Here is a 27,929-nt window from a genome sequence, read left to right on the forward strand (position 1 = left end):
TCGGCATTAATTCCATGCGGAAATGAACACTGGGAGATATTATGGGTGTTGATTTCACCCATTCTGCTGATTCTGCCCCAAAAAAGTGGGCGGGCGGGAATATTTTTTCTCGGCGTTGAGCCCATTGAGAAAGTAACGCTCGGCGATAAGTTTCCTAAAAATTCCCATCAGTTTCCATTTTGTGCCAAAATGGGCGATATATGGGCGTTATACGTCATTTCAGCGGTAAAATGGGCATTAAGTGGGCGTTAAGCATGCAAAAAAAGTGGAAGTTCTAGCCACTAGTCACTGCAGAGCAGCAATCAACCAACAAATGGAGGTAGAGTACAAATCAGAGATATCATGTTAAAACTGTCTCGTGCTCCAGTTTTGGTTGAAAAAAGGCACACGGAATTTATTGAAACCATCAGTGTGATGCTGAGATGAGCCACAGGAGCAATTCTAGAGATTCCTAGGGGGCAATTTTACAGGTAAGCTTCCATGTCGGCACCACCCAATGCCCAGAGGGATTTTAGTGCCTGCGCTTCAGTTCCATAACGTAAATTGGATGATTTGATCTATTAGTTTTGTGAAAATGGCATCTCGCCTTAACCTTCTCATGAGTTTCATTAAGTTGCTGCATTTGCACATTAATTGCCCATTAAATACGTCACTAAAAGTTAGGTTTAGTAATTAATAACCCATTAATAATGTGATAATTGTTAATGACTGTCAATGAACCACTCTGGCCCAGAAAATGAACAATTAAAAGTGTGGAGTCTCATTCCTTCAGCTAGTGAATTGTTGGACATTTAAGAAGTCAAATTTAAAAAATATTTTTTTCTTTTTTATCTCTTTTTCCCTCTCTCTCTTAATCCCCTCTTTCTTTTGCCTTTTTATTTCTCTTTCTGTAGAGTGGCAGAGGAGTCCAGTAACCCTCACTGATTTCTTTCACCAAACACTAATGGTTGCTGCTCTTAATTGCCCTTCTGTTCAATCCGATGGAGGTATGTGGAGCGATTCTGTCCGGACTGACTCTTGTTCGGTTGGTATTTTTCATCAGAACGAGTCTCCGAAACCCCTTCGGGAATCTCCGTCTCACAACTTGAGCCATCTCTTGGAAATCCACTCCATGCTATTCCACTCTGCGTGGAGGGTTTTCCTGTATGGGCTGCCCCTGCATACTCTCCACTCCATCGCCCTCGTCTCCTGAAAGGACACATCCTGGCATTCCCTCTCACCGTCCGGAGATACACTGGCATTCCATCTCACCGTCTGGGCACCCCCTGGCATTCCATCTCACCGTCCGGACACGCCCTGGCATTCCCTCTCACTGTCTGGACACGCACTGGCATTCCCTCTCACCGTCCGGAGATACACTGGCATTCCATCTCACCGTCCGGGCACCCACTGGCATTCCATCTCACCGTCCGGACACGCCCTGGCATTCCATCTCACCGTCTGGACACACCCTGGCGTTCTGTATCACCGTCCGGACACGCCCTGGCATTCCCTCTCACCGTCCGGATACACCCTGGCGTTCCATATCACCGTCCGGACACGCCCTGGCATTCCCTATCACCGTCCGGACACGCCCTGGCGTTCCATATCACCGTCCGGACACGCCCTGGCATTCCATCTCACCGTCCGGACATGCCCTGGCATTCCATCTCACCGTCTGGACATGCCCTGGCATTCCATATCACCGTCTGGACACACCCTGGCATTCCACCTTGCCGCCCGGCGGAGGCCCCAGAGGAGGGCTCTCTACGCAGGAGTTCTCCCTGTTCCACTGGGGATCGAGTGTGAAGAGTGTTGAACGGAGCGATCGTGTGCAATGGGTTTTAAAGCAGAATCACTAACTCCCAGGCTGCCTGTAACTTCTGCAGCATGGATGAGTCCCCGTTCCATGTCTACATGGAGTGTGAGAAGCTGCAGCCCCTGTACCATAGACAGGGCTGCTCCTCAACCTCCGACTGCACTTCAGTCCCACGCTCCTGATCTTTGACCAGCCGGTGTGGAGGAGTGGGGGTGGCGGGCAGATTGGAGGACCACCTCGTGCGACTGCTCCTGGGCCTGATTATGCGGCCATCAACAGGCCTAGTCGTGGTGACCATTCGGCTCGACTGCCTGCCTCTCTTCTGCGACTATCCCTGGAGAGCACACAGTGTCCGTCGGTACGCTTGAGGCCTTACACCACTGGGCACTGGATGGGGGCGGGGCGGACATCTTCCACAGGGCAGAAACACTTTGATTTAATTTACCAACTTTTTCTTCATAGAAATTTACTGTACAGAAGGGGGCCATCGTGTCTGCGCCAGCCGACAAAGAGCTATCCAACCTAATCCCACTTTCCAGCTCTTGGTTAGTAGCCTTACAGGTTACGTCACTTCAAGTGCATACCCAAATACTTTTTAAATGTGGTGAGGGTTTCTGCCAGTGAGTTCCAGATCCCACCACCCTCTGGGTGAAAAGAAATTCCCCTCAAATCCTCTCTAAACCTCTAACCATTACCATCTCAAGTTGGCCCATCATCCCTTTTGTCTCTCAAATCTCTCCTGCCTTCCACCCTATCACAGACCTTTTGTCCTTTCCTCCCCTCTCCCTTTCAGTGCCCCTTTCACTTTCGTTATGAAGCTGTTACATTTCGAACTTTTGCCAGTTTTGACGAAGGGTCATCGACCTGAAACGTTAACTCTGTTTCTCTCCACGGCCTGACCCGCTGAGATTGCCAGCATTTTCTGTTTTTATCTCAGAATCCAGCATCTGCAGTATTTTGATTTTGACTTTAAATCTATGCCCCCTGGTTGTTGACCCCTCTGCTGAGGGAAATAGGTCCATCCTATCCATTCTATCTAGGTCCCTTATAATTTTATACACCTCAATAAAGTCTCCCCTCAGCCTCCTCTGTTCCAGAGGAAACAAACCCAGCCTATCCAATCTTTCCTCATAACTAAAATTCTCCTGTCCAGGCAACATCTGTATCCTCTCTAATGCAATTTCTTATATATCTACTGTTTGGTACCGCAGTTAAAAAGGGGGTCGTTTATGTTAAACTGGCAGCCAGTTGTTCTTAACTGGCGGATAAGAAGACGAACAGGCGCGTTGTCACGGTAACGGCGCACGCCTCCGAATGCAGTGAGATTATCATTTTTCACGTTGCCGCAGCGCTGTTTGAGGGTTCGGGTTGATGGAGCTCATTGGACCATTCCCCCGTCAATCAGACCTGGAGCCACCCTATCGAGAAGAGGGTGGGTGGGGACGTCGCGCGGTGTTTTGAGCCTCGGCGGGCACGGTCGGCGTTGTCAGCTGACTTTGATTGGAGCTTGCGCGTTGTCCGACAGTTGGTCATGGCGCCGTCCCGGAGGTGGTGGCGACGACGACAGCTGTGAGCAACTTTCTTCAATGCCTGTGGGCAGCTGCGGTGGGGGCGGGGTCTCTTCCCATCACACCAGGAGCCGATCGTAGCAAGCAAACCCTCTGGACCAGCCACCGCCGCAAGCGGGTAGTGATGAATCATGGCCTCGGTGAAAGTGGCGGTGAGGCTGAGACCCATGAACCTGAGGTAAATGCCACCACCAGCCCGCAGAATGTTCCAGATTATGCGGCGGCTCCGCTGTGGCCTGCTCCCTGCGGTTGAGCGTCAGCCGGAAGGGAAGTTGTTAAAATGCATGAGGAGGGGGTGAGAGAAAGTTTTCCAAAACAAAAACCCCAAACAAACTGGGATCTTAATTGAAAATAATACATGTCTCATATTCTCGCTCCAGAGATCCTACAGAAGTTTGTACGTTTGTAGGGCATTACAACCAGTTTGCAAGCTTATAGTGTAGTTTATTTTGTTTTACACCTTTTTGAGATGCTCCTTAAAACCTACCTTTTTGACACGTCTATCTGTCCTGATGCCTCTTTATGTGGCTTGGTGTCAACTTTTGTTAATCGCTCCTGTCTTGGGACGATTTACTACGGTAAAGGTGCTATATAAATACAAGTTGTTGAGCAAAGAAGGAGGGGGTGAGATGTTTCGGTGAAATGTTTGGAAAAGTTTGTTTTGTTCCATTTTGAACATTACCTGATCTGGCAGCGGAAGGTCAGAATTTGGAAACCGCTGCAACGACATTCACACATCACGAGTGCAAAGCTGGTATCCCTTCTCACCTGTACCAAGCTTGGAGTGTAAATCAGGTGCCAAGGTCCAAACTGGCTCTGAAGCAAAGTGGAATGAGATTACCTCTTTCAAGTTGTCTCATTCAGCATTGTTTAGATGTCAGATGATGGATTGAGGCTATTGACAGCAACTACAATTGTAGTGTGAATGTACCTTGTAATTAGGAGTGAAGTAAATATTTACTTTGGATCAAATGGTGAGCTGTTGTGTTGATTTATTGCATAATAATTGTATGTAAATGGTTGGTACAAAAGTGATTGAAACAAAATTTTAGTGTGCTTTTAGTGAAAGCTTGCCAAATGTAAATTTGTGAACATTTTTGTAAAGTGCAGGATGTGATCTAAATGAAATGTACACTTAAAAATTCCTTTTTAAGTTGTAATATTCTGATGGCTGTGCAGCGTATTGGGACAGCTGTATCCATTTCTTTGTTTCTGTGTTCAGGTGATGTGCGACGATGTCCAAAGCCAAATGCTAAGTTTTCTACCTTTAGAGCACTGAGTAAAGGACTTTGTATTTGCATAGTGGCAAAATAATTTTAGAATTTTCATTCCTTTTGTTGTGAAGAGCTCTGAAAATGAGCAAGGAACATCTGTGACTGACCACTGGTGTAATCATATTACCAGTATCTCTACTAATTTGACACCAGTACCTGCTCAGGTTTGCGTTCTGTTATTGACACTGTTCTCTATCCAGGAAAACTGCTTGGATGCCAAAATGTTTTCTGTACAAAAGCACAAGATTTGCACTGCAGTTATCTAGTTATTTTAGAACATACGAAATAAGAGCAGGAGTAGACCATTTGCTCCTCTAGCCTGCTCCACCATTCAATAAGATCATGGCTGATCTGATCTTGGCCCTGCCCTCTCTCCATAACCCTTGACTCCCTATTTTTTGGGAGGGGAGGGGGGGAAATAGCATGCGCACTGTCATGTAATTTACTATCCTTTCAGTCACCAGTTCAAATCACATGCTTTGATTCTGAGTCTGTTACACAGAACAATGCTGGCATGGAGTAAGCTGTGGTTATTATAATCAAGATGCAACGAAACATTATTAGATGTTATGGTGGAATGAGCGGATGCTGATGCAATCAATCTGTGTAGAGACCATAAAGTGGAGTGGCATGGATGCCAAAATCCAGTGCAGAAGAGCCCGTATTAAACAAGGGGCCATAACCTTTAAAATTAGAGCTAGGCCCTTCAGGGGTGATGTCAGGAAGTACATCTTCAAATAAAGTGCAGTGGAAATCTGGAACTCTCTTTCCCCCAAAAAACTGAGGCTGGGAGTCAATTGAAAATGTCAAAACTGAGATTGATAGATTTTTGTTAGGCAAGTATATTAAGGGTTACGGAACCAAGTTGGATGGATGGAGTTAAGATACAGATCAGCCATGATCTAATTGAATGGCAGGACAGGCTTGAGGTGCTTAATGGCTGCCTCGAGTCCCGATATAAAGGCAAGTCTTTTTATTTTTTTCTCTTTCCACTATCCAAAAACTAGGGGAAATAGGGTGGAATGCAGGAGTGATTAAAGGACAAGTGGTTGGTGGTGCAAGGCAAAAGGGGGTGGTAATGGGACAAATAAAGAAACCAAAGATGGGGCTAGAGGAGGTGTAAATGGCAACAGCAGAATCATTATCAGCAGCTGCTGTCTGAAAAAATGTGAGCCGAGGTTATTACCTGAAATGATTGAACTCGATGTTGAAGGCTGTAAAGTACCTGTTCCTCAAGCTTCCTTATAACAGTGTAGGAGGCCAAGGACAGAGCGAGAGAATTAAAATGACAAGCAAGCGAAAGCTCAGTCAAGCTTGTGGACTGAACAAGGTGTTCTGCAAAGCGATCACCCAAACCACACTGTGACCAGCGAATATAGCATATCAGATTCACTGATAAACATCACCAGATGTTGTGCATAAAGTCCAGTTGGCAGAAATCAAGGACTTGTTTACAAGAGTGATCTTTGGTGCTCAGCATGAGAGAAATCGGATGCGTGAAGTCTGAACACAACAGGTAGCAAACTGATTTATGTTGCAGTTTTGCTACCAATGTTGTATAAGAATCTGTAAATCCAGTCTTTGTTGCATAGCTCTTGACTTGACTTAACTGTTACAATCTTGGTTACCATATTAAAATTATGTTTTTCACAGGCTGCATTTATTGTGCAGTGCCTGTGAACTTGTGCAAAATCAAGGCGGTCCTATGAATTTTACTGGTTTCCTCTAATCTGTAAAATAATCCATAATTCATTGATAAATTAGAAGTTTGCAGTTCAAAATGTAAGCATTCATCCTGTAGTTATGTTGAATAACAAGTTGAGTGTATTTCAAGAAGATGTCTTAATCCCAGGATTGTGTTGACAACATAGAATAGCACACTAAATTATTTTATCATGTGTTTATTTCACTTCCTGTTACCAGGGAATAACATACCTTGTTGCTATTATAAGGGAGTGGTGTAATTGAGGCCTGCTGAAACTGATTGAAATGTAATCTTTTTAAGTGGCATTTTAACCAGGGATCAAATTACCAGGGGAGACTAGAACTAGAGGGCATGATCTTAGAATAAGGGGCCGCCCATTTAAAACTGAGATGAGGAGGAATTTCTTCTGAGGATTGTAAATCTGTGGAATTCTCTGCCTCAGAGAGCTGTGGAAGCTGGGACATTGTCTATCTCTGTCTTAAATATATTCAGTTTCTTAACTGATAAGGGGTTATGGGGAGCGGGCAGGGAGGTGGACCAGAGTCCATGATCGGATCAGCCATGATCGTATTGAATGGCGGAGCAGGCTCGAGGGGCCATGTGGCCTACTCCTATTTCTTATGCTCTTGTTAAGGGGTTCTTGATTTTTGTGTTTGGATCTTTAATGCCAGCAAATCTATGAAATAAAAAAAAAAAGCTTTATATGCACTGAATGATTTTTACCACCGTTTACTCTGGAAAGAATAATCTACAAATGTATGATTTGTCACATACCCCAAAAGGCTACCCTGAATCCTCTGACTAAACACATTGTCCCAGAAATCGCTGCCTCCCCGGGTCCGTACGAAGTTTCTATGGACCCGGGAAGGCATCGGAAAAGCCGGTTTTCAGCGCGCAATGCGCATGCGTATCTCAGGAGGGAGGACATTTGCCAGGACATGATTGCGGGATTTACGCATCTCTTGCCCAGCAAATGTCCTCAAAACTCTTGCGCCTGATAAAAGCAGGCACATAGCCTACTTTTACAGGTATAAGAATTTAAAAACATACAAAAATATAATTAAATTAAATTAAAAAAAAACGCATTTTTTAAAAACCCTGCCCACTACGTTACATTTATTTTTAACTATAATTAAAACTTTTTTTTAATCGACACTTTTTTTTCTTTAAAAAAACACATTTCTATCAACTTTAATTTCTATAGTGTATTTGTGAGGTGTTTTTTAAAAAATGTTTTAATGTAGTGTTTGGGCGTGTTTTTCATTCATAGTAATAGTTTTGGATTTGCGAAACTCGTATTACTATGAATGAGAAAATACTTTACGGTGATTTGGTGTCCAGGCCCACGTGACTCCTGTGGATGTCCCAAATTGAATGCGCTCCGTTGCACAAGAGGAGGTCTCTAGTCCGGGATCTCTGGCGGGCATTTGACCAAAAGGTAAGTGCGCATCTTTCCTCTTACTTTTATTCGAACGTTCGCGGGAAGAAGAAACCTGGATTTCTGGGCCAGTAGCAGTAATCTGCACACTTTAGGCATTTTTTTTGGAGACTGTCAAGGTGCATGTGTACCAAATTTGCACTGTGCATCTCTCTCAGCAGTAAAGTACTACCTTATCGCTGAACGATTGAAGCTTTATCCACATTTCAGCTCTGGGTATAATGGTCTTGCATCTGATGGTCAAAGCTACTAATTGTAATTTTGACAGCAAACACAGAATCTTAGAATATAATTCCCATAAAACCAATGAAAATCCCCATATAATAACAACTGAATTTGACCATTTCAGTCACACAAAATAATACAATTTTTTTAAACCTGCCTTTAAATTATAAACAGTAAGGTTGCATAGTGTTGGTGCTAAACCATCGTATAGAAGCTGCAATTAAAATGTAAATGCAGTCTGAATCTTGAGCCGGAGCTTGACCTGTCACTGAAGCGAGGCGGAGAGAACCTTAATACCCACTTTAGGCTACATACGTTTACTGTTGCGAAACTAAAACTTGAATTGTAAATGCATCTTTAGATTACCTAAGCAAACTTTCGTGTTGCTGCTTGTATAGAGTATGACAAAGTGCTAAATGAGCAACTTAACATACATCTTTAAGTGTGATGCAAGCACAGAACACTATCAGTTTAGATGTAGCTGTTTTTTTTCAAGAACTGTTTCTATTACCTTAATCCTAATTATTTTTCTTTTTTATAACTACTACTGCAATTTTAAGTGATAATTTGGGTGAGGAAAATCTGAATACCACTCAATGAAGATACAAGTTACATGTGACATACTATGGAAAATATATTTGTAAGAGAACAGGAACTAAGTACATGGGTGACTTGTCAGGTCTTTTTGCAGTGTTATTTATGTTGTCTCAAATATAGTTCCACATTTTCATGTTCTTATGAATGTTGAGAAATGGATATTTTGGGTCCTTGCTACAATTCTTATACAATTTCCACTGTCATCTGCTCTTTCTATTACTGATGTAACTATAAACTGCGTGCAAGGCTGAAAGTTTCACAGAAAACAATCAAAGGGAAAAGGGGGGAATTTTTTTTGGAACAGAGGAGGTTGATGGGCGATCTGCTTGAGGTGTATAAAATTGAGGGGCCTGGATAGTGGAAAGGTAGGACCTGTTTCCCTTGGCAGAGGGGTCAACAACCAGGCAGCATAGATTTAAAGTAATTGGGGGAAGTTTAGAGGAGATACGAGGGAAAGTTTCTACACCTAGGATGGTAGGGGTCTGGAATTCACTGCCTGAAAGGGTGGTGGAGGCAGAAACCCTCACCACCTTACAGGTACAGATTAAACCTACACTCCTTTAACAGAAAGTGACAGTTACAGGATAAAACCCACACTTTCATACCAGAAACTGATACATACAGAATAAAATCCACACTCATACCAGAAACTGACAGATACAGAATAAAATCCACACTCCTATCCCAGAAACTGATAGTTACAAATTAAAACCCACCCTCGCATACCAGAAACTGATCAGTACAGAATAAATACCACACTCGCATACCAGAATCTTACAGGTACAGATTAAACCTGCACCCATATACCAGAAACTGACAGGTACAGATTATACCCCACACTTCCTTACCAGAAACGAACAGGTACAGAATAAAACCCACAAAGCACGTACCAGAAACGGACAGGTACAGATTGAATCCACACACTCATACAGAAAATGACAGGTACAGATTAACCACCATACTCTTTTATACCAAAGATTGACAGGTACAGAATAAAACCTCCTCATATACTAGAGATTGACAAATCCAGAATGAAATACGCGCACTCATACTAGAAACTGACAGGTACAGAATAAAATACACACTCGCATACGAGAGGATGATAGGTACAGATTAAATCCCACGCTCACATGCCAGAAACTGACGGGTAGAGAATAAAACCGACACATATATCATTAACTAACTGGTTGGGGCGAAGGAGCAGCGAAAGATTGTAGAGAAACATGATAGGGGCCCAGGAGAGGCGTGAGTTCGGGGCCAGATGAGATGAGGGCCCAGGGGCAGCACGGGCCAGCCCACACTGATTGTGTGCGCACTCGACCGGTGCAGCAGAGCAGGTCTCCAGTTGTCTTGGTTAATCCTTGCCATTGGACCAAGACCTAGCTCTGTCAAGCCCATGTGGTGGCTGGTGTGCGCACGTTTATAAAAAAAAAAAAAATTCCACACACAGGCATCTTCCACCCTACACTATGTAGTTCAGGACCTGGAATATTAGGTCCTTCATTGAAACATCTGTGAACTTATCCTTTTTTGGCGTCGAAGCAAGTCATCCTTGTTTTGAGGGACTACCTATGAAGGTACAGATTACTGATGAATGAGGAGAATCACCAAAGGTAATCATTTAGGGCGGCATCGGAAGATAAGCAGAAATTCCAGAGTATTAAAGTAACATTCTTTTTCATCCCCATCTGCACACTGGGAATATAAGCTGGAATCTTGAAATTGGGAAAAGCATCTGCATGTGTTGTGCTCAGGCCTGTGTTTGTTTAACCAAGTATATCTAATATGAAGGCTGTTATGTCCTAGAAAGGTTTTAATTTCATGCACTGTTGATATAATTACAAACTTGTTTGATTTGTTCATAAACCACTTTGTATTGCATTAGTTGCATTCAATTGGCTAGACTTGCAAAGATAAGTTAATGTGAAGTGCACATGGTATAAATTTAACTGTGAACACTGTGTACAAGTTTTGATACAGTCTGCGAGTTTCAAAGGGCTCAATTTTCCCCAGTGATTTGCGCCTTTTTTTGGGAGCAGGCTGCTCTTTTTGGCCGAAGTTGAAAAACTTCAATGTGTTGATGCACATCACACAACTGATCTGGCTAGTTTCTAATGTATGCTTTCTGCTCGGTTTGCCAGAAGATTGACTAAATGTTGCAGAATTTGTGCCTGAAGGGATATGGTGACTGTACAACTTTAGGGACCCCAACTTTCTCCAAAACAGAACCACAGCACAGGTGCGGGCATGTTTGTGGAGCATTGTGCAAATGTCAGCTGGATGGCACTAGTTTCAGAGGAAGCTGGTAATGGATTGTATTTAAAACAAAACATCAAGAGACAGAGAATATATTTTTTAACAATTGTGGATTTCTAAAAGGAAGCTCATTTTTAACCCACCTTATTGAATTCTTAAAGTAACAGAGTCTATCGGGTCTGCCCTCTTGGGTGTATGTGAAGATCCCATGGCACTATTTCGAAGAAGAGCAGGGGAGTTCTCCCTGATGTCCTGGCCAATATTTATTCCTCAACCAACATCACAAAACAGATTATTTGGTTATTATCTCAGTGCTGTTTGTGGGACTTTCTTGGGTGTAAATTAGCTGCCATGTTTGCTACATTACAACAGTGACTACACTTAAACGTCCCAAATCCGGAATTCTGAAAACCAGCAAGGACTCTGTCCCAAGGATTCTGGATTTCAGTCATTGTACCTGTACCTGGGACGTCCTGAGATTGTGAAAGCCACTACGGTAATTATAAATTGTAGCACTTACTTGCATATTATGTGTTCTATAATGTTAAATCCTGGAGTGTTGCACAGAAGCAGTCACTCCTTTTCCCATTATCCAGCCAGCTTACTCCCTAGCTGGCTTCTACTTTGGGTAGATTGAGGTGAAGATGACCAAATCAAGCTGTCTTAAATTCATTGTGCAAAAATTACAGTATAGAGTCAACATTTGTACCTAAAATTATAAATTCAGTGCAAAAATTTAAAAAATGAAATAAGGACATTCCTGTTTTGATCCACTACTAGCCTTTTTCAATAGCCTGGGCAGTCTGACTTACAGCTGATGTCAATGTCGCTGAAGAAAGACCAAATTGGTTCTGTTAGTTTTGTCCAATCCTGCAGAATTTTACTTCCTTCTTTGCCACAGATGTTCATCAAATGACTAATACTACACAATATGATTTTGAAATTGTCTCCGTGAAGTATTAAATTGGGATTGAAAGCAATCATTACTTTTGCCTTTGTAGCACCCAACTGGCTGTCATGAAAGGTCCCAGCAGATTGGAAGGTAGCAAATGTAACCCTGCTTTTCAAGAAAGGAGGGAGAGAGAAAACGGAACTACAGGCCAGTTAGCCTGACATCAGTTGTTGGGAAAGTGCTGGAATCCATTATTAAGGAAGTGGTAACAGGGCTCTTAGAAAATCATAATATGATTAGGCAGAGTCAATATGGTTTCATGAAAGGGAAATCATGTTTGACAAATTTATTATTTTTTTGAGGATGTAATTTGCAGGGTAGATAAAGGGGGACCAGTGGATGTAGTATATTTGGATTTCCAAAAGGCATTCAATCAGGTGCCATATAAGAGGTTGTTACGCAAGATAAGGGCTCATGGGATTGGGGCTAATACATTAGCATGAATAGTGAATTGGTTAACGGACAGAAAACAGATGAGGGATAAACGGCTCATTTTCAGGTTGGCAAACCGTAAGGATCCGTGCGTGGGTCTTGACTATTTACAATCTATATTAATGACTTAGATGAAGGGACCGAGTGCAATGTATCCAAGTTTGCTGACGATACAAAACTAGGTGGGAAAATAAGCTGTAAGGAGGACACAAAGAGCCTACTAAGGGATATAGACAGGTTAAGTGAGTGATGTAGTATAAGGTGGCAGATGTAGTATAATATGGGGAAATGAGGTTATTTACTTGGGTAGGAAGAATAGAAAAACAGAATATTTTTTAAATGGTAAGAAACCATTAGATGTTGGTGTTCAGAGAGATTTAGGTGTCCTCGTACTCGTACAAGAAACAGAGTTAGCATGCAGGTCCAGCAAGCAATTAGGAAGGCAAATGGCATGTTGGCCTTTATTTAAGAGGGTTGGAATACAAGAGTAAGGAAGTCTTGCTACAATTGTACAGGGCTTTGGTGAGACCACGCCTAGTGTGCTGTGCAAAGTTTTGGTCTCTTTATCTGAGGAGGGATAATGATAATCTGAGAGGTACTACAACGAAGGTTCACTAGATTGATTCCTGGGATGTGAGGGTTGTACTGAGAAGAGATTGAGTAGATTTGGCCTATACTCTGGAGTTTAGACGATTGAGAGGTAATCTCATTGAAATATATAAAATTCTGAGGGGAATTGACAGGGTAGAGGTTGCTTCCCCTGGCTGGTGAGTTTAAAAAAAAAAAAATTGATCGAGATGTGGGCGTCACTGGCAAGGTCAGCATTTATTACCCATTCCTATTGCCTTGAGCGGCTTGCTAGACAATTTCAGACGGCAGTTAAGCGTCAACCACATTGCTGTGGGCCTGGAGTCACATATAGACCAGACCGGGTAAGGATGGCAGATTTCTTTCCCTAAAGGACATTAGTGAACCAAGTGTTTTTTTTTATGACAATCCGGCAGTTTCATGGTCATTATTACTGATGCTAGCGTTTTATTCCAGATTTATTTATTTAAATTCCCCAGCTACCATGGTAGGATTTGAACTCTTGTCACTCGATTATTAGTCCAGGGCTCTGGATTACTAGTCCAGTAACATAACCACTACGCTACTGTTCTGAGTTTAGATCTAGGGGGCATAGTCTCAGGAACAGTGGTCTGCTATTTAAGACCGAGATGAAGAGGAATTTCTTCACTTGGAGGCTTGTGACTCTTTGGAATTTTGTTCCCAAAAGTGCTGTGGATGCTGAATCGTTGAGTATATTCAAGGCTGAGATGGATAGATTTTTAGACTCTAGGGGATTCGAGGGATATGGAGATCAGGCAGGAAAGTATTGCTGTCGAAGATCAGCCATATTCTTGTTGAATGGCGGAGCAGGCTCGAGGGGCTGTATGGCCTACTCCTGCTCCTAATTCTTATGTGAGGTGCGCTATTTTAAAATTTGAAACATCGGTACAGTGATGTAGCTGGTACATTGTCATTATTAAAGGTGATTGAAGGGGTTTACTAATAAATGAAATCTATTTGTGTGAATTTCTGCATATAATGGCATCAACTAACATATACAGTTAAGTGCAGTGTTTAAACAAATTCCTTACTGATCTTGTAGATAGTTTTGGTACTGATTTTCCTTATGGGTTTCTGAAACCAAGACTTATAAGAACACTGAGACACAGACAAAGATTTCCAATACAATGGACTTTATTAAAAGTATCAAAATACTATAAGTTCCCTAGTTCAACATTGCTGAGAGCAGGTTTAAAAGTATCAAAACTACAAATTTAATTTCCCCTCTTTCTGCTCTCCCCACGTATGCGCCGAATTTAGCTGGTATGCATGCAGTACTTCGAGTGATTAGTTCAAGTTGGATGTAGGTTCCGAGAGTCAACTGGCCTAATCGCACACCTCCCTTCCTTGATTCCTCCTTATGATGCGTGCTAGCAGCACTTTGTCCGTCCTTCATAGATTGTATAGCATGCTGCTTCCTCGTGATCCAGTTTCTGTCTGGCCAGCGATAACTTATTCCTTTTGCTGAATGGCCGGTTCCGACGTCATAAGGCATGCTGTCTGCCTGACGAAGTACTGTTACCAGGGTCTTTGTACTTGTTCGAATGCACATTCCCCCGACTGTCTTTTTTTCCTAGCTACGAGCACAGATGTTTTTCACCCACAAGCCTTCAGTCCTCCCTTAAATGTCTCTCCTGTACCTACATTAGGCATTTCCATAGCACTCCGAGAAGGCGGACATAATCAAGCCAAATCTTTACTCACTGCATACGGTAAGGATACATACAAATTCATATTAAGGTCTATACAAATACATATTATGGCTCCTTATCACTATGTAACAGCACTCCCATCGCCGGCCCGAACTCGCAATATACATTCCGTCATTAGCAAAATAATACATGCCACCTGTACCCACATCAACAACTGTGAATACAATCTCTGCCATGGAGCCACTTCACTTTTATTGATTCCTAAATTTTGTAGCCCACTCCACTAGCTGGATGTGTCATCTAATAGTGATAGGATTATCTCTTTGTTTTGTTTGTTCTTTCCCTCGATCACCTGGAACACTTTCTGCACATCTTGGATCTGAGTCACTAATTCCGACAAATTTTCGTTAACCCAAGGTAGCTCATATCCAAATTTAGAGAGATAATCCCCTATCACTTCATGGAAGAAGCCTTGTTGCGCATAGATTTCTGCACCAACAGGGGGAGGAGGGTTTTGTTGCCAATTTTCAGCACCCGTTGAGCTATGATACATATAGTCCTGTTCCTCACAACAAACAACAATTAACATTGCACTACCCGTACTGAGTGTGTGTCGGTTGTTATTAAACAATAGATACCTGTGCCTTTGTACACCACGTTGGTATAAGCCTGCCTTCTTATGGCTGTTAGTTGGCACTCCTATTTAGAAATTCGTGTAACATTAAAACCATGCAGAGTCTCATTGTTCGTGAGCATGTCATACATACCCATTGCAATTGACCCCTGGACTTTACACAGATCCAAATTAACTGGATACAATGATCCATTGTGTTTTATCACGTACTTACGTTGGTTTGTGTATTTGAACACAATTCCGTCTTGGCTAAAACCAATATTAGTCACCGTGTATACCCTTGTCAGGACCCATGATTCAGTCATTATCGGCCTCTGAATAACTATCCCCATGAGACTGTCATTACTAGTATCATTACATTCGTGAGGGGCAAAATGCACAACTGTGAGGTTTCTTAACTGACACATCGTGAGGTTAGACTCGTACGATTGGGCAGCCTGTAGGCGTTCGTCCGATACCCACATTGGGACCCTTCCCCTAGCTATCCTATCCAGATTGCTCTCTGTGTCTTGAAATATCCAAGAACTCTACAATACACATGCATCATTCATAGCTGCCTCATCGGACACGTTTCGATCTCCTCTAGTGAGGTAGTTTATGGCTCGAGCATGCATTTCCAATTGTCAGACTATCTTGATCATATGCACCGTGTACCACCTCTGCCTAGCTATTGTGACCCTATATGCCCCTGGTTGCTTATTGCTCGTTGTATCTTGGTCCTCAATTGGCCCAATTGACCGTCTAAGTTTACTATATCTCCCATTTGGACCCATTCTATGGCCGAATTCCACGCGGTTAAAATATTATTCCACAAGCTGTGCTTCTTCCTCTTACTTGGTGACTGACCGATGTCCCACCAGGACTAATTGTCCCCGATCTTAGACACTTTATGCAGTTCCTGTTTTCTCTGGGCCGAGGTATAATAGTGCTTTAGGGATTGTTTAACACGTCCTATCAACTCTACCAAGTGTTCTGATAGAGGTGGAAATTCATAGCTGAATCGAGACACAGTGATGCAATTACTCTTTACTCCTCTTTGACAGCGATATCTACTTGCCTATGCAAATAAATGCTTAATAAAACTTGCGCCACAAGTCTCATAGTTTGGACTGGGGTAAAGTTAAAAGTTCCTGCCGCGATGGGACAAGTCAGGTTGGTACCGTACTGGTATTCCCGGTGTATGGTGGTGACACAATAGTCACCCTTTCCTCTATATGCAGATCGTACGGGAAAATGCTGTCTCGCAATTACCTTCATGGTGCAGTTCCATGCTGTCCCATCCCAATTAAACCTGCATACAGGGGCTGCATGTTCTGTCACATTGTAGGGACAAATAAACATGTCCCGTGCTTGGGCACACCAGGTTAGATCTGGGGCTACACATGTCATCCCATCCACTCTGGTCATTGTACCCTACTAAGTGGTCTCCCTGAAGTTCTCCACTCGGAACAGAGTACTTGGGGTTATTTTCTCCGGCAAAATAGAATAATGCAATACTATCCCTAACAGGGTGATGACATCCTGTTCCTGTAGATGGCTTTAGTGCTTCACTTGGTACACCTGTACCAACCTTCTGACTTAGCAGAGAGTCTTAGTAAGTTGACATTACCCTTAGATTTCGATCAGTTACCCACGAGGGGAGTCATAGTCAGCATCTTCACTGAGGCATACGAAAACATGGGCTTTACACCAAACATCTGTAAGACAAATGTCCTCCACCAACCGGACCCCACCACACAGCACTGCCCCCATTCATCAAGATCCACGGTGCGGCCCTGGACAACGTGGATCACTTTCCATACCTCGGGAGCCTATTATCAGCAAGGGCAGACATTTTCGACGAGGTTTAACGCAGCCTTCGGCAGCCTGAGCAAGAGTGTGTTCGAAGATCAGGCCCTCAAATCTGGCACCAAGCTTATGGTCTACAGGGCTATAGTGATACCTGCCCTCCTGTATGGCTGAAACGTGGACCATATACAGTAGACACCTCAAATTGCTTCAGACATGTCGCCAACTATGTCTCCAAGATTCTGCAAATCCCCTGGGAGATTCCAACGTTCGTGTCCTCAATCAGGCCAACATCCCCAGCATCGAAGCACTGACCATGCTTGAACAGCTCCGTTGGGCGGGCCACATTGTTCGCATGCCCGACATGACTCCCAAAGCAAGTGCTCTACTTGGAACTCCTACACGGCAAGCGAGTCCAGGTGGGCAGAGAAAATGTTTCAAGGACACCCTCAAAGCTTCCTTGATAAAATGCAACATCCCCACCGACACCTGGGAGTCCCTGGCCAAAGACCACCCTAAGTGGAGGAAGAGCATCTGGGAGGACGCTGAGCACCTCTAGTCTCGTCACTGAGAGCATGCAGAAAGTAAGCGCAGACAGCACAAGGAGGATGCGGCAAAGCAGACTCCCCACCTACCCTTTCCTTCCCTTCAATGACTATTTGTCCCCCTATGACCGAGACTGTAATTCCTGTATTGGAGTGTTCAGTCATCTGCGAACTCGCTTTTAGAGTGGAAGCAAGTCTTCCTCAATTTTGAGGGACTGCTGATGATGATGATGATGATGATTTCCCTCTGCAATACACTGCGGGTTTTCTCTGATTCATTCCATGAACCAAGATCCATACATCATTTCGAATAGTTTTATCAAAGGCCTTTTTGTTCTCTTCTATAATCTGGTTTACCTTTTTTAGTATGGATTCTAAATATTTAACCACGTTCTGCAAATGAATGGCCATGATTTGGTCCTCCCTTAATTCCTCTTGTTCCAGACTATTCATTTCACTCAAATTTTCTTTAATTGATTCCTAACCGTCCTTACGAACTGGTCTAGGCTAGCCAAATAAAGACTGTTAATGAGAGAGGTTCCTGTATTAAAACCAGTTGCAGCATCATTAATCAGGCCTCTTTAATAGATTCGGTACCATTCTTGTCGAGGATATGATCAAGCTTATTACTTTCTTTGGATTCGGTGTAGGTTGTACTGGCCCTCTACCAAAATCCCTTGATTAATTACCTTCATTCTCTCATATAACCACGCTGTTTTAGGCTTGCACCACCTAGGTAGTCCCACTTTGGTCAGATTCAATATTACAGGCACCACTTCGTGATGTACATCATGGTACAATATCATCCGAGTTGGGAATACCACTAGCCCGTTTGTTGGTCCTGGGTGTGTTTAGGATAATCAGCTTTTCCCACAAATCACAGGAGCAGGAACCTTTGGACGGCTTTTTAATTCTACTGCTTGTACAACTGCGCTCCTGTCCTAGCATCCCTTGATATAATAGACGGTTACAGTGATATGGTTACCATGCCACTGGATATAAGAACATAAGAATTAGGAACAGGAGTAGGCCATCTAGCCCCTCGAGCCTGCTCCGCCATTCAACAAGATTATGGCTGATCTGGCCGTGGACTCAGCTCCACTTACCTGCCCGCTCCCCATAACCCTTAATTTCCTTATTGGTTAAAAATCTATCTATCTGTGACTTGAATACATTCAATGAGCTAGCCTCAACTGCTTCCTTGGGCAGAGAATTCCACAGATTCACAACCCTCTGGGAGAAGAAATCCCTTCTCAACTCGGTTTTAAATTGGCTCCTCTGTATTTTGAGGCTGTGCCCCCTAGTTTTAGTCTCCCCAACCAGTGGAAACAACCTCTGCCTCTATCTTGTCTATCCCTTTCATTATTTTAAATGTTTCTATAAGATCACCCCTCATCCTTCTGAACTCCAACGAGTAAAGACCCAGTCTACTCAATCTATCATCATAAGGTAACCCCCTCATCTCCGGAATCAGCCTAGTGAATCGTCTCTACCCCCTCCAAAACTAGTATATCATTCCTTAAATAAGGTGACCAAAACTGCACGCAGTACTCCAGGTGCGGCCTCACCAATACCCTGTACAGATGCAGCAGGACCTCCCTGCTTTTGTATTCCATCCCCCTCGCAATGAAGGCCAACTTTCCATTCGCCTTCCTGATTACCTGCTGCACCTGCAAACTAACTTTTTGGGATCCTCAATTGTGGAGCAGTGGAGGCGTGTCCTGCACAGTTGGAGCTGAGCTGCAGTGAGGAGAGGAGCTACCAACTTTTGTTCCTGCCTGGAAGGCCTTGAGAGCCCTGATAACAGCCCAGGAAGGGAAGGAAGGAAGGGGCTTCACCACCAACTTTCACCCAGAGGGAGAGGAGGAAAAAGCAGAAAACTTTTAACCTTTTACCATTTCTACAAAGAGTTGGAGAGAGGGGGAAAGACCAAAACAACATCCAGTGTGGAAGGAGGGAGACTCTACCGTTCTACAGGTGGGTGTGGGTGCATTTCCCAAAAAGACTGTTATATCGGTGGGGGGAGGAAAGAAGACCACTGTGGGCCGGAACATCGTGGGGGGTGTGTGTGTGTGTGGAAGTGTGTGTGGGGGCCTTGCTTACAACTAGGCCCCACACACAATTGAACCCCCCCCCCCCCAATTGCCTAGCCTGGGATAGCTGGAGCTACCAGGCTGAAGTTTTTTATTCACCATCTATTTAACATCGTAAGGAGTGTGTGCCTGGTGGCTCTAGCTGCCCCAGGTGAAGATATCTTCTCCCCTCACCCGAAGACCACCCCAAAGACTATTTGTGTTTTGCCATCTGGGGATTGCACCCACCCACAGCTGCGAGGGGAGACCTGCCCTCGCAGTTTCCCCCCCCTTCCCACCCCCCCTCTCTCTTTCTCTCTTACTCTCTGTTTCTCCCCTCTCTCTCTGAGAGCCCTTTTCCTCCCAAATTGATTGGAAAAATATAAAACAATTAAGACAACTGAGCAGAGGGAGCAAGGCCCCTCCCCAATTGTCAACTAGGAGAGGTGTGCCTCGTTAAGAGCTTCTCTGCTCAGTCTATTAAACGAGGCCATTTAAAGACCATTAAGGCCTGTGACTTTGGGGTGGGTGTAGCCCTTAAAGGGACCCCGTGATGGCAACTCCATCCACGCCGGTGGCGGGGTCAGCAAAGAAATATGCGCAGGCGGCGTCGACATCCACGGCACGTCCTGCGCCACCTGCTGCCCTGCCACCATTCAGATTAATTACGAGAAAACACGGGGTCAAGAGCTACACTCACCCCACAATGAGCATTGAGGAGTGCATGCGGGCGATGGCTGGGGTAGTCGGCCCTTCGGCCATTGTCGCAGCCTCCAAGATGTCTGGGAAGGCTGTGTTCTTCCTGGGGTCGGAGCGGGCGGTGTCCCTGGCCCTCGAAAAGGGGCTCACGGTGGGCGGGACGTTCCTGCCGGTGGATCCTCTCGAGGCCACCGCGCAGAGGGTCATCGTGTTGAACGTCCCGCCCTTTGTTCCCACTGAGCTCCTCCTCCCTCACCTACAACAACTGGGGGAGGTAAGGTCGGGGATCAACCCCATACCGCTCGGCCTCAGGGAGAGCAGCCTGCGCCACGTGTTCTCCTTCCGCCGCCAGCTCTTTGTCCGGCTGGCACGGGAGGAGACGACGGAGGGCTATTTTAATGTGGTGCACGAGGGGACTGCCTACCGCTTCTTCTGGACGTCGGACGGCGTGCGGTGCCATGCCTGCAGAGAGGTGGGGCACATTCGCAAGAACTGCCCCGCCTCCAAGGCCGCCAAACCACCGAAGGCGGCCAAGGCTGGCGCTGCCGCCACCCCTCCCCCTAGTTGCGTCCGCGTGCCGGGAGCCATAGGTGCGTGGGCATCGTCGGGGGCCTTTGTTTTCACGGCCTCCGGTGGGGGGGGAGGGAGAGCGTCCGATCGAAAAGAGGGCGCGGAAGAAGACGAGACAACTAGAGGCGGGTCCCCTCAGTGCGCCAGAAAGTTTGACCACCGCGCTCAGCCCAACCCAGTCACCGGCGAGCGCGGGGTGCCCTGAGCCCGTGCCCGAGCCCTTGATCAATACCGCAGAGGGGCTCGGGCGAGGGCAAGATTAGGAAAAAGGGGGGGCGGAGCGGGCGGCCTCGGCAGACATGGAGGTCTCCCTGCCTCCGCGCACCCCCAGGAACAAAAGGAGGCACCGCCCCAATGAGGCGGAGGGGGAACAACATCCCTCCGCGGAGGAGGCGGTGCCCGCCGCGTGTCCCGCGTCCCCCACCAGCGCCCCCAAATTGCGCTGTAGGCGCGAGGAGTCTGTCCCCAGGGAGGGTGAGGCAGTCGAGGCTGCCCAGCCGCTGCCTCCTGGGGATGGAGTGGAAGATCTGCCTGTCGTGGGGGGCGTGGGGCCAGCGGAAGAATGCGTAGCCGCCGGGTCGAGCATCCCGGGGACTGAGGCGGGCGGGGCCGAAAAGGCCGGACCTGAGCCCGCCCAGCCAATACCCAACTTCCCCCGGGATTTGCTCGACTCGGCAGAAACTGGAAATATGAAAATTTTTACTGAATCTGTACCCGCTGGGCTGGGGGGTGGCGGCGGGGAGGGAGAAGAACAACAACCCTCGCCCCCTACTGTGGAGCTGGGGGAATTGGAGGACCTGGAACATTACTTTGACCAGGTCTCTCCCTGTTCCCTGGTTCCTGGGGCGGAGGGGGAACCCCTTCCGCTGTCGCTTCCCGACCCAGCACCAATTTTAAAAGAGCCCAGTGGGGACTCCTCTGCCAACGATCCTGGGGGTGGGATCGGGGCAGAGCCAGGGCCAGATGGAGCGGCCAGGCCGTTTGCCGTACCTCGTGCGGTCGACGGGCCGGCTGCTAGCGGCGACCTCCCGGAGGGGGACGGGGACTCGGTGGAGGACGCGGGTGAAGATCTCGAGTCCATCGCTAGTGAGGCGGTGGATCTGCTCGCGGCCGCCACTGAGACCCTCCTCATTCCCGCAGAGGAACTCCGGGACTTTTTGGTCCAGTGCCGGGGTCGCCGCGACCAAGCCCGTCTGGCCCTGGAAAGATGGTCCGAGCCGGGGCTGCTCGTCGCGTCCGTCCGCGCCGCCGCTAAAACCATGGCCGCGGGCGGGCCCTTATCAAAGGCTCAAGGCCTTGAGCTGCGCCGGCTCAAAAAGTTCCTCGCTGGGCTGCTGAAGGAGTGGAGGTCAACAAAAGACTCCGCTCCCTCCCCACAATAGGTTAAGGTAGAGGTTGCACTATGCTTTTGCCATGAAGATAACCATAGCCAGCCTCAACATCAACGGCGGCAGAGGGGCACGCCGTAGATTTGACAATTTTTCGCTCCTGCGGGAGGGGAAATATGCGGTGTGCTTCCTGCAAGAAACCCACACCGTTCCGGGAGACGAAGCCACGTGGCTCCTGGAATGGCAAGGAGAGGTCCGCATGAGCCACCTCACCGCCATTTCTAGTGGGGTGGCCATCTTGCTGGGCCCGCATTTTCAGCCGGAGATCTTGGGGGTCGAGGAGCCCGTGCCAGGCCGTTTGCTGCACGTAACGGTTCGCCTGGGGGACGTGCCGCTCCATCTCGTGAACGTGTACGTCCCTCAGCCCGGCCCGCAGCAGACGTGCTTCTTTGAAGAGGTGTCCGCTCTTCTTGGCTCCGTCGGCGACTGCATTGTCCTCGGGGGGGGGGGGGGGATTTTAACTGCACCCTCGAGGCGAGGGACCGCTCCGGTGCCCCGCAGTGCATTACGGCGATGGAGAAGTTGAGGGACCTGATCGGGTCCTTCGACTTGGTGGACGTCTGGCGAAATCTCCACCCCGACTCCAGCGCCTTTACTTGGGTGAGGCCTGGAGTAGGATGGTCTAGAGTCGATCGCCTTTACGTGTCTCGGGCGTATGTTTCCTGCGTCCCGGCGGCCTCCATGCGGCCGGTGCCGTGTTCGGACCACCACCTGGTGTGGGCGGAGCTCGCTTTGCTCCGCGCGAGGACGGGGTCCGCGTACTGGCACTTTAACAACCGGCTGCTGGAGGACGAGCGGTTCCAGGACTCGTTCCGTCGATTCTGGTCCGACTGGAGAAGGAAGCAGGGGGGCTTCCCCTCCTTGAGGCTATGGTGGGACGTGGGCAAGGCTCACGTCCGCGTCTTCTGTCAAGAGTACGCGAGGGGGTCGACCAAGAGGCGGGCGGCCAGGGTCGGGCGCCTGGAAAAGGAGGTGCTCGACCTAGAATCCCGTCTCGGTCAAGTCGTCCAGGACCCGGTCCTGCGGACAGTGTACGAAGCGAAGAAGGCCGCGCTGAAGGACCTGCAGCTCGTCGGGTCCCGAGGTGCGTTCGTGAGGTCGCGGATCCGGTTCCTGCGGGATCTGGACCGTGGCTCCCCCTTCTTCTACTCGCTGGAAAAAAGGCAGAGTGTCCGTAAGCAGCTCTTGACGCTGCTGGCCGACGACGGCTCTCTCGTCTCGGATCCGGAGGGCGTCAACAACAGGGCCCGTGAATATTACGGGGCTCTGTTCTCTCCGGATCCGTCCAGCGAGGAAGCGCGCAGAGTTTTGTCGGATCCGGAGGGCGCCGAAAATCTGGAAGCTCCGCTAAGCCTGGCGGAGCTGACCGGTGCCCTCGACCGGCTCTCGAGGGGAAAATCCCTGGGGCTGGACGGGCTGATCGTGGAGTTCCACAGGGCGTTCTGGGACGTCCTGGGGGGGCGACTACGCGCCGGTCCTGGGGGAAAGTCTGGTGACTGGGGAGATGCCCCTCTCTTGGCGCAGGGCAGTCATCGTCTTGCTGCCTAAGAAGGGCGATCTCCGCCTCCTTAAGAACTGGCGCCCGGTCTCCCTCCTCAGCACGGACTACAAAATTTTCGCCAGGGCGATGTCTGCTCGCCTTGGTGCCGTGCTGGACCACATGATCCACCCCGACCAGTCCTACACGGTCCCGGGCCGAACAATCCACGATAACATCCATCTGGTCCGGGACCTCGTCCATTGTTCCCAGGAGGCTGGTCTGTCGGTTGCCTTCCTATCCCTCGACCAAGAGAAGGCGTTCGACAGGGTGGATCACGACTATCTGCTCGGAACTCTGCGCGCTTTCGGGTTCGGGACGCATTTCGTCGCCCGGATCCGACTTTTGTGCGCCGCCGCGGAGTGTCTGATTAAGGTTAACGGGTCCTTGACGGCGCCCCTTCGCTTTAGGAGAGGGGTGCGCCAGGGATGCCCCATGTCCGGCCAGTTATACGCCGTTTGCGTGGAGCCTTTCCTGCGCCTCTTGCGGACGAGGTTGACGGGACTGGCTCTGCAAGGGCCGGGCGTGGAGGTCGTCCTCTCGGCTTACGCCGATGACGTGCTCCTCGCGGTAGAGGATCCCGCTGACCTGCGGAGGATGCGTGAGTGCCAGGAGATTTACTCGGCCGCGTCCTCCGCCAGGATCAACTGGGAAAAATGTTCCGGACTCCTGGTGGGTCAGTGGCGGGTGGACTCCCTGCCAGAGGAGCTCGGGCCTTTTGCCTGGAGCACGACCCATCTCCTCTATCTGGGAGTCTACCTTAGCCCCGACGAGGGAGCCTGGCCGGCGAACTGGCAGGAGCTGGAGGCCAAGGTCGCCGCTCGCCTAGGGCGCTGGACAGGACTGCTCCGAGTGCTGTCCTACAGGGGTCGAGCGCTAGTCATAAACCAGCTGGTGGCCGCAATGTTGTGGTACCGGCTGGTCACTTTGACCCCTCCCCCTGCGTTTGTCGCCAAGATACAGAAGAAGCTGGTGGACTTCTTCTGGAACAACAGGAAGCACTGGGTCTCTGCTGCGGTCTTGAGTCTCCCGCTTGAGGAGGGCGGTCAGTCGTTGGTGTGCGTCAGCGCCCAGCTCGCGACTTTCCGTCTTCAGACCCTGCAGAGATACCTTTACGTCGAGCCCCCTCCTAGGTGGTGTGCTCTGGCGACGTATTTCTTCCGCCAGCAGCACGACCTCAATTACGACACGCAGCTCCTGTTTGTGAACTTGGGGGGTGTCAGGACCGCCCTCCGGGAGCTGCCTGTCTTTTATAGGGAACTCATCAGGGTCTGGAACAAAGTCTCCACCAAGCGCAGCTCTCCACCGGCTGGAGTGGCGGCCGTCCTGCAGGAGCCGCTGCTCGGGAATCCGTACCTCCACGACCGAGGTTTTATGTGGCGGTCGGAAGAGAGGGCTGTGGCTGGTGAGGTGACCAGGGTCAGGGACCTGCTCGATGGCGGAGGAGCGGGCTGGATGGCGCCAGACACGCTGGCGCGGCGCCTAAATTCTGCCAACGTCCGCCACGCGGCCGATGCCATCGAGTCGCTAAAAACAGCTCTGGGCCCTGACTCCGTTAGATGCATCGAAGAGGCTCAAGCACGTGGGGAGATCCCGTCCGAACTGACCCCCGTCCGGACGGAATTCCTCATCGGCGCCAATCCCCGGAACCTCCCTCGGGGGCCGGCGCCTCACAACTTGAGCCGCCTCGGGGAAATCCCCTCCGTGCCTTTCAGTTCCGCGCGGAGGGGTTTCTTGTACGGGCTGCTCCTGCACACTCTCAACTTTGCCATCCTCGCCTGCCGTCCGGACACGCCATGGCGTACCATCTTGCCGTCCGGAGGAGGCGGGGGTCCCCGATGGAGGGCACTCTACGCAGGGGTCCTCCCACTATTCGTCGGGGACTTGGCCTGGAGGGTGGTGCACGGAGCAGTGCCGTGCAACAAATTTTTAAGCCGGTTCACGGACTCCCAGGCCGCCTGCAATTTCTGCGGTCTGGAGGAGTCAGTGTTCCATGTTTTTATTGAGTGCACGAGGTTGCAGCCCCTGTTCCATTATTTGAAGGGGCTGCTCCTGAAATTCTGGCTGCACTTCAGTCCCACTCTCCTGATCTTTGGGCACCCTGTGCGGAGGGGAGCGGGTAGGTCCGAAGGCCTCCTCGTAGGACTGCTCCTGGGCACGGCCAAGGGTGCCATCAGCCGGTCCAGGCAGCAGGCGGTCGAGGGGGTCGTTCAACCTGACTGCCTGCCTCTCTTCCGCTCTTACATCCGGTCCAGGGTGTCCTTGGAGATGGAGCACGCGGTGTCCACCGGTACGCTCGCGGCCTTCCGCGAGAGGTGGGCACCGGAGGGACTGGAGTGCATCATCGCGCCCGGCAACCAAATTTTAATTTGATTTTACGTTTTAAAGTTTAATTTGTTTTAAATGCCGGTGCTTTTAGTGTCCCCTTCCCTTTTATAGGGGGCACTGGAAATTGTGATTTTAGTGCCCAAAAAAAAAGAAAAACTCAAAAAAAAAACGAAAAAAAGGGCCTTGTAAATGTCTGGTGTGTCACCCAGGTCGGGTGGCACGATTTAATGTTTTATGTTTTGTAGGTAGACTCAAAGAGTTTCATGCACAAGGACCCCCAGGTCCCTCTGCACTGCAGCATGTTGTAATTTCTCCCCATTCAAATAATATTCCCTTTTACTGTGTTTTTTTTCTAAGGTGGATGACCTCACATTTTCTGACATTGTATTCCATCTGCCAAACCTTGGCCCATTCGCTTAACCTTTCTAAATCTCTTTGCAGCCTCTCTCTGTCCTCTACACAACCCGCTTTCCCACTAATCTTTGTGTCTTCTGCAAATTTTGTTACACTACACTCTGTCTCCCCTTCCAGGTCATCTATGTATATTGTAAACAGTTGTGTTCCCAGCACTAATCCTTGTGGCATACCACTAACCACCGATTTCCAAGCCGAAAAGGACCCATTTATCCTGACTCTCTGCTTTCTGTTAGCCAGCCAATTCTCTATCCATGCTAATACATTTCCTCTGACTCCACGTACCTTTATCTTCTGCAGTAACCTTTTGTGTGGCACCTTATCGAATGCCTTTTGGAAATCTAAATACACCACATCCATCGGTACACCTCTATCCACCATGCTCGTTATATCCTCAAAGAATACCAGTAAATTAGTTACACATGATTTCCCCTTCCTGAATCCATGTTGCGTCTGCTTGATTGCACTATTCCTATCTAGATGTCCCGCTATTTCTTCCTTAATGATAGCTTCAAGCATTTTCCCCACTACAGATGTTAAACTAACCGACCTATAGTTACCTGCCTTTTGTCTGCCCCCTTTTTTAAACCGAGGCGTTACATTAGCTGCTTTCCAATCTGCTGGTACCTCCCCAGAGTCCAGAGAATTTTGGTAGATTATAACGAATGCATCTGCTATAACTTCCGCCATCTCCTTTAATATCCTGGGATGCATTTCATCAGGACCAGGGGACTTGTCTACCTTGAGTCCCATTAGCCTGTCCAGCACTACCCCCCCTAGTGATGGTGATTGTCTCAAAGTCCTCCCTTCCCACATTCCCGTGACCAGCAATTTTTGGCATGGTTTTTGTGTCTTCCACTGTGAAGACCGAAGCAAAATAATTGTTTAAGGTCTTAGCAGTTTCCACATTTCCCATTATTAAATCCCCCTTCTCATCTTCTAAGGGACCAGCATTTACTTTAGTCACTCTCTTCCGTTTTATATATCTGTAAAAGCTTTTACTATCTGTTTTTATGTTTTGCGCAAGTTTACTTTCGTAATCTATCTTTCCTTTCTTTATTGCTTTCTTAGTCATTCTTTGCTGTCGTTTAAAATTTTCCCAATCTTCTAGTTTCCCACTAACCTTGGCCACCTTTATACGCATTGGTTTTTAATTTGATACTCTCCTTTATCTATATGTACCCTTGTCCTATACCCTCAGCTATCCCTACTTCTGCCATTCATGATATGTCTCTTACTATGTTGTGGGGTTACAGGGGTGTGTGGGGCTTGTCTGTGGACAGAAGGTGGTTCCGGGTCTGGGGCCGGGGAGGTTCTTAAAGCTCCCGCGTCCTGTCCACTTTCATTTAGATCATACTGTACCTGATTAGTTGGGGGTACCCCAACTGGCATCCCTTCCTCCTCATCCCACTGTAGAGAAGGAATCTGGCTCCCCATGCTCCTAATCA

At 47.8% G+C, this 27,929-nt stretch overlaps 1 protein-coding gene across 5 annotated transcripts in view; it reads left to right on the top strand.

Moving 5' to 3' along the window:
• The first annotated feature begins 3,284 nt into the window (after positions 1 to 3,284).
• kif16ba (kinesin family member 16Ba) overlaps positions 3,285 to 27,929 on the top strand; it is a 306,911-nt gene continuing 282,266 nt past the window's right edge. For 3 of the 5 annotated variants that reach the window (XM_070889808.1, XM_070889811.1, XM_070889812.1), the window contains exon 1: positions 3,285 to 3,544. In XM_070889808.1, coding sequence (XP_070745909.1) covers positions 3,498 to 3,544 — 47 coding nt within the window. In that variant the 5' untranslated portion in view covers positions 3,285 to 3,497. The remainder of the gene's footprint in view (positions 3,545 to 27,929) is intronic. The other 2 variants (XM_070889813.1, XM_070889810.1) reach the window with 1 other exon arrangement.

This window comes from Pristiophorus japonicus, chromosome 9 (genome assembly GCF_044704955.1).
Source record: "Pristiophorus japonicus isolate sPriJap1 chromosome 9, sPriJap1.hap1, whole genome shotgun sequence".
In the NCBI taxonomy this organism is placed as follows: Eukaryota; Metazoa; Chordata; class Chondrichthyes; family Pristiophoridae; genus Pristiophorus; species Pristiophorus japonicus.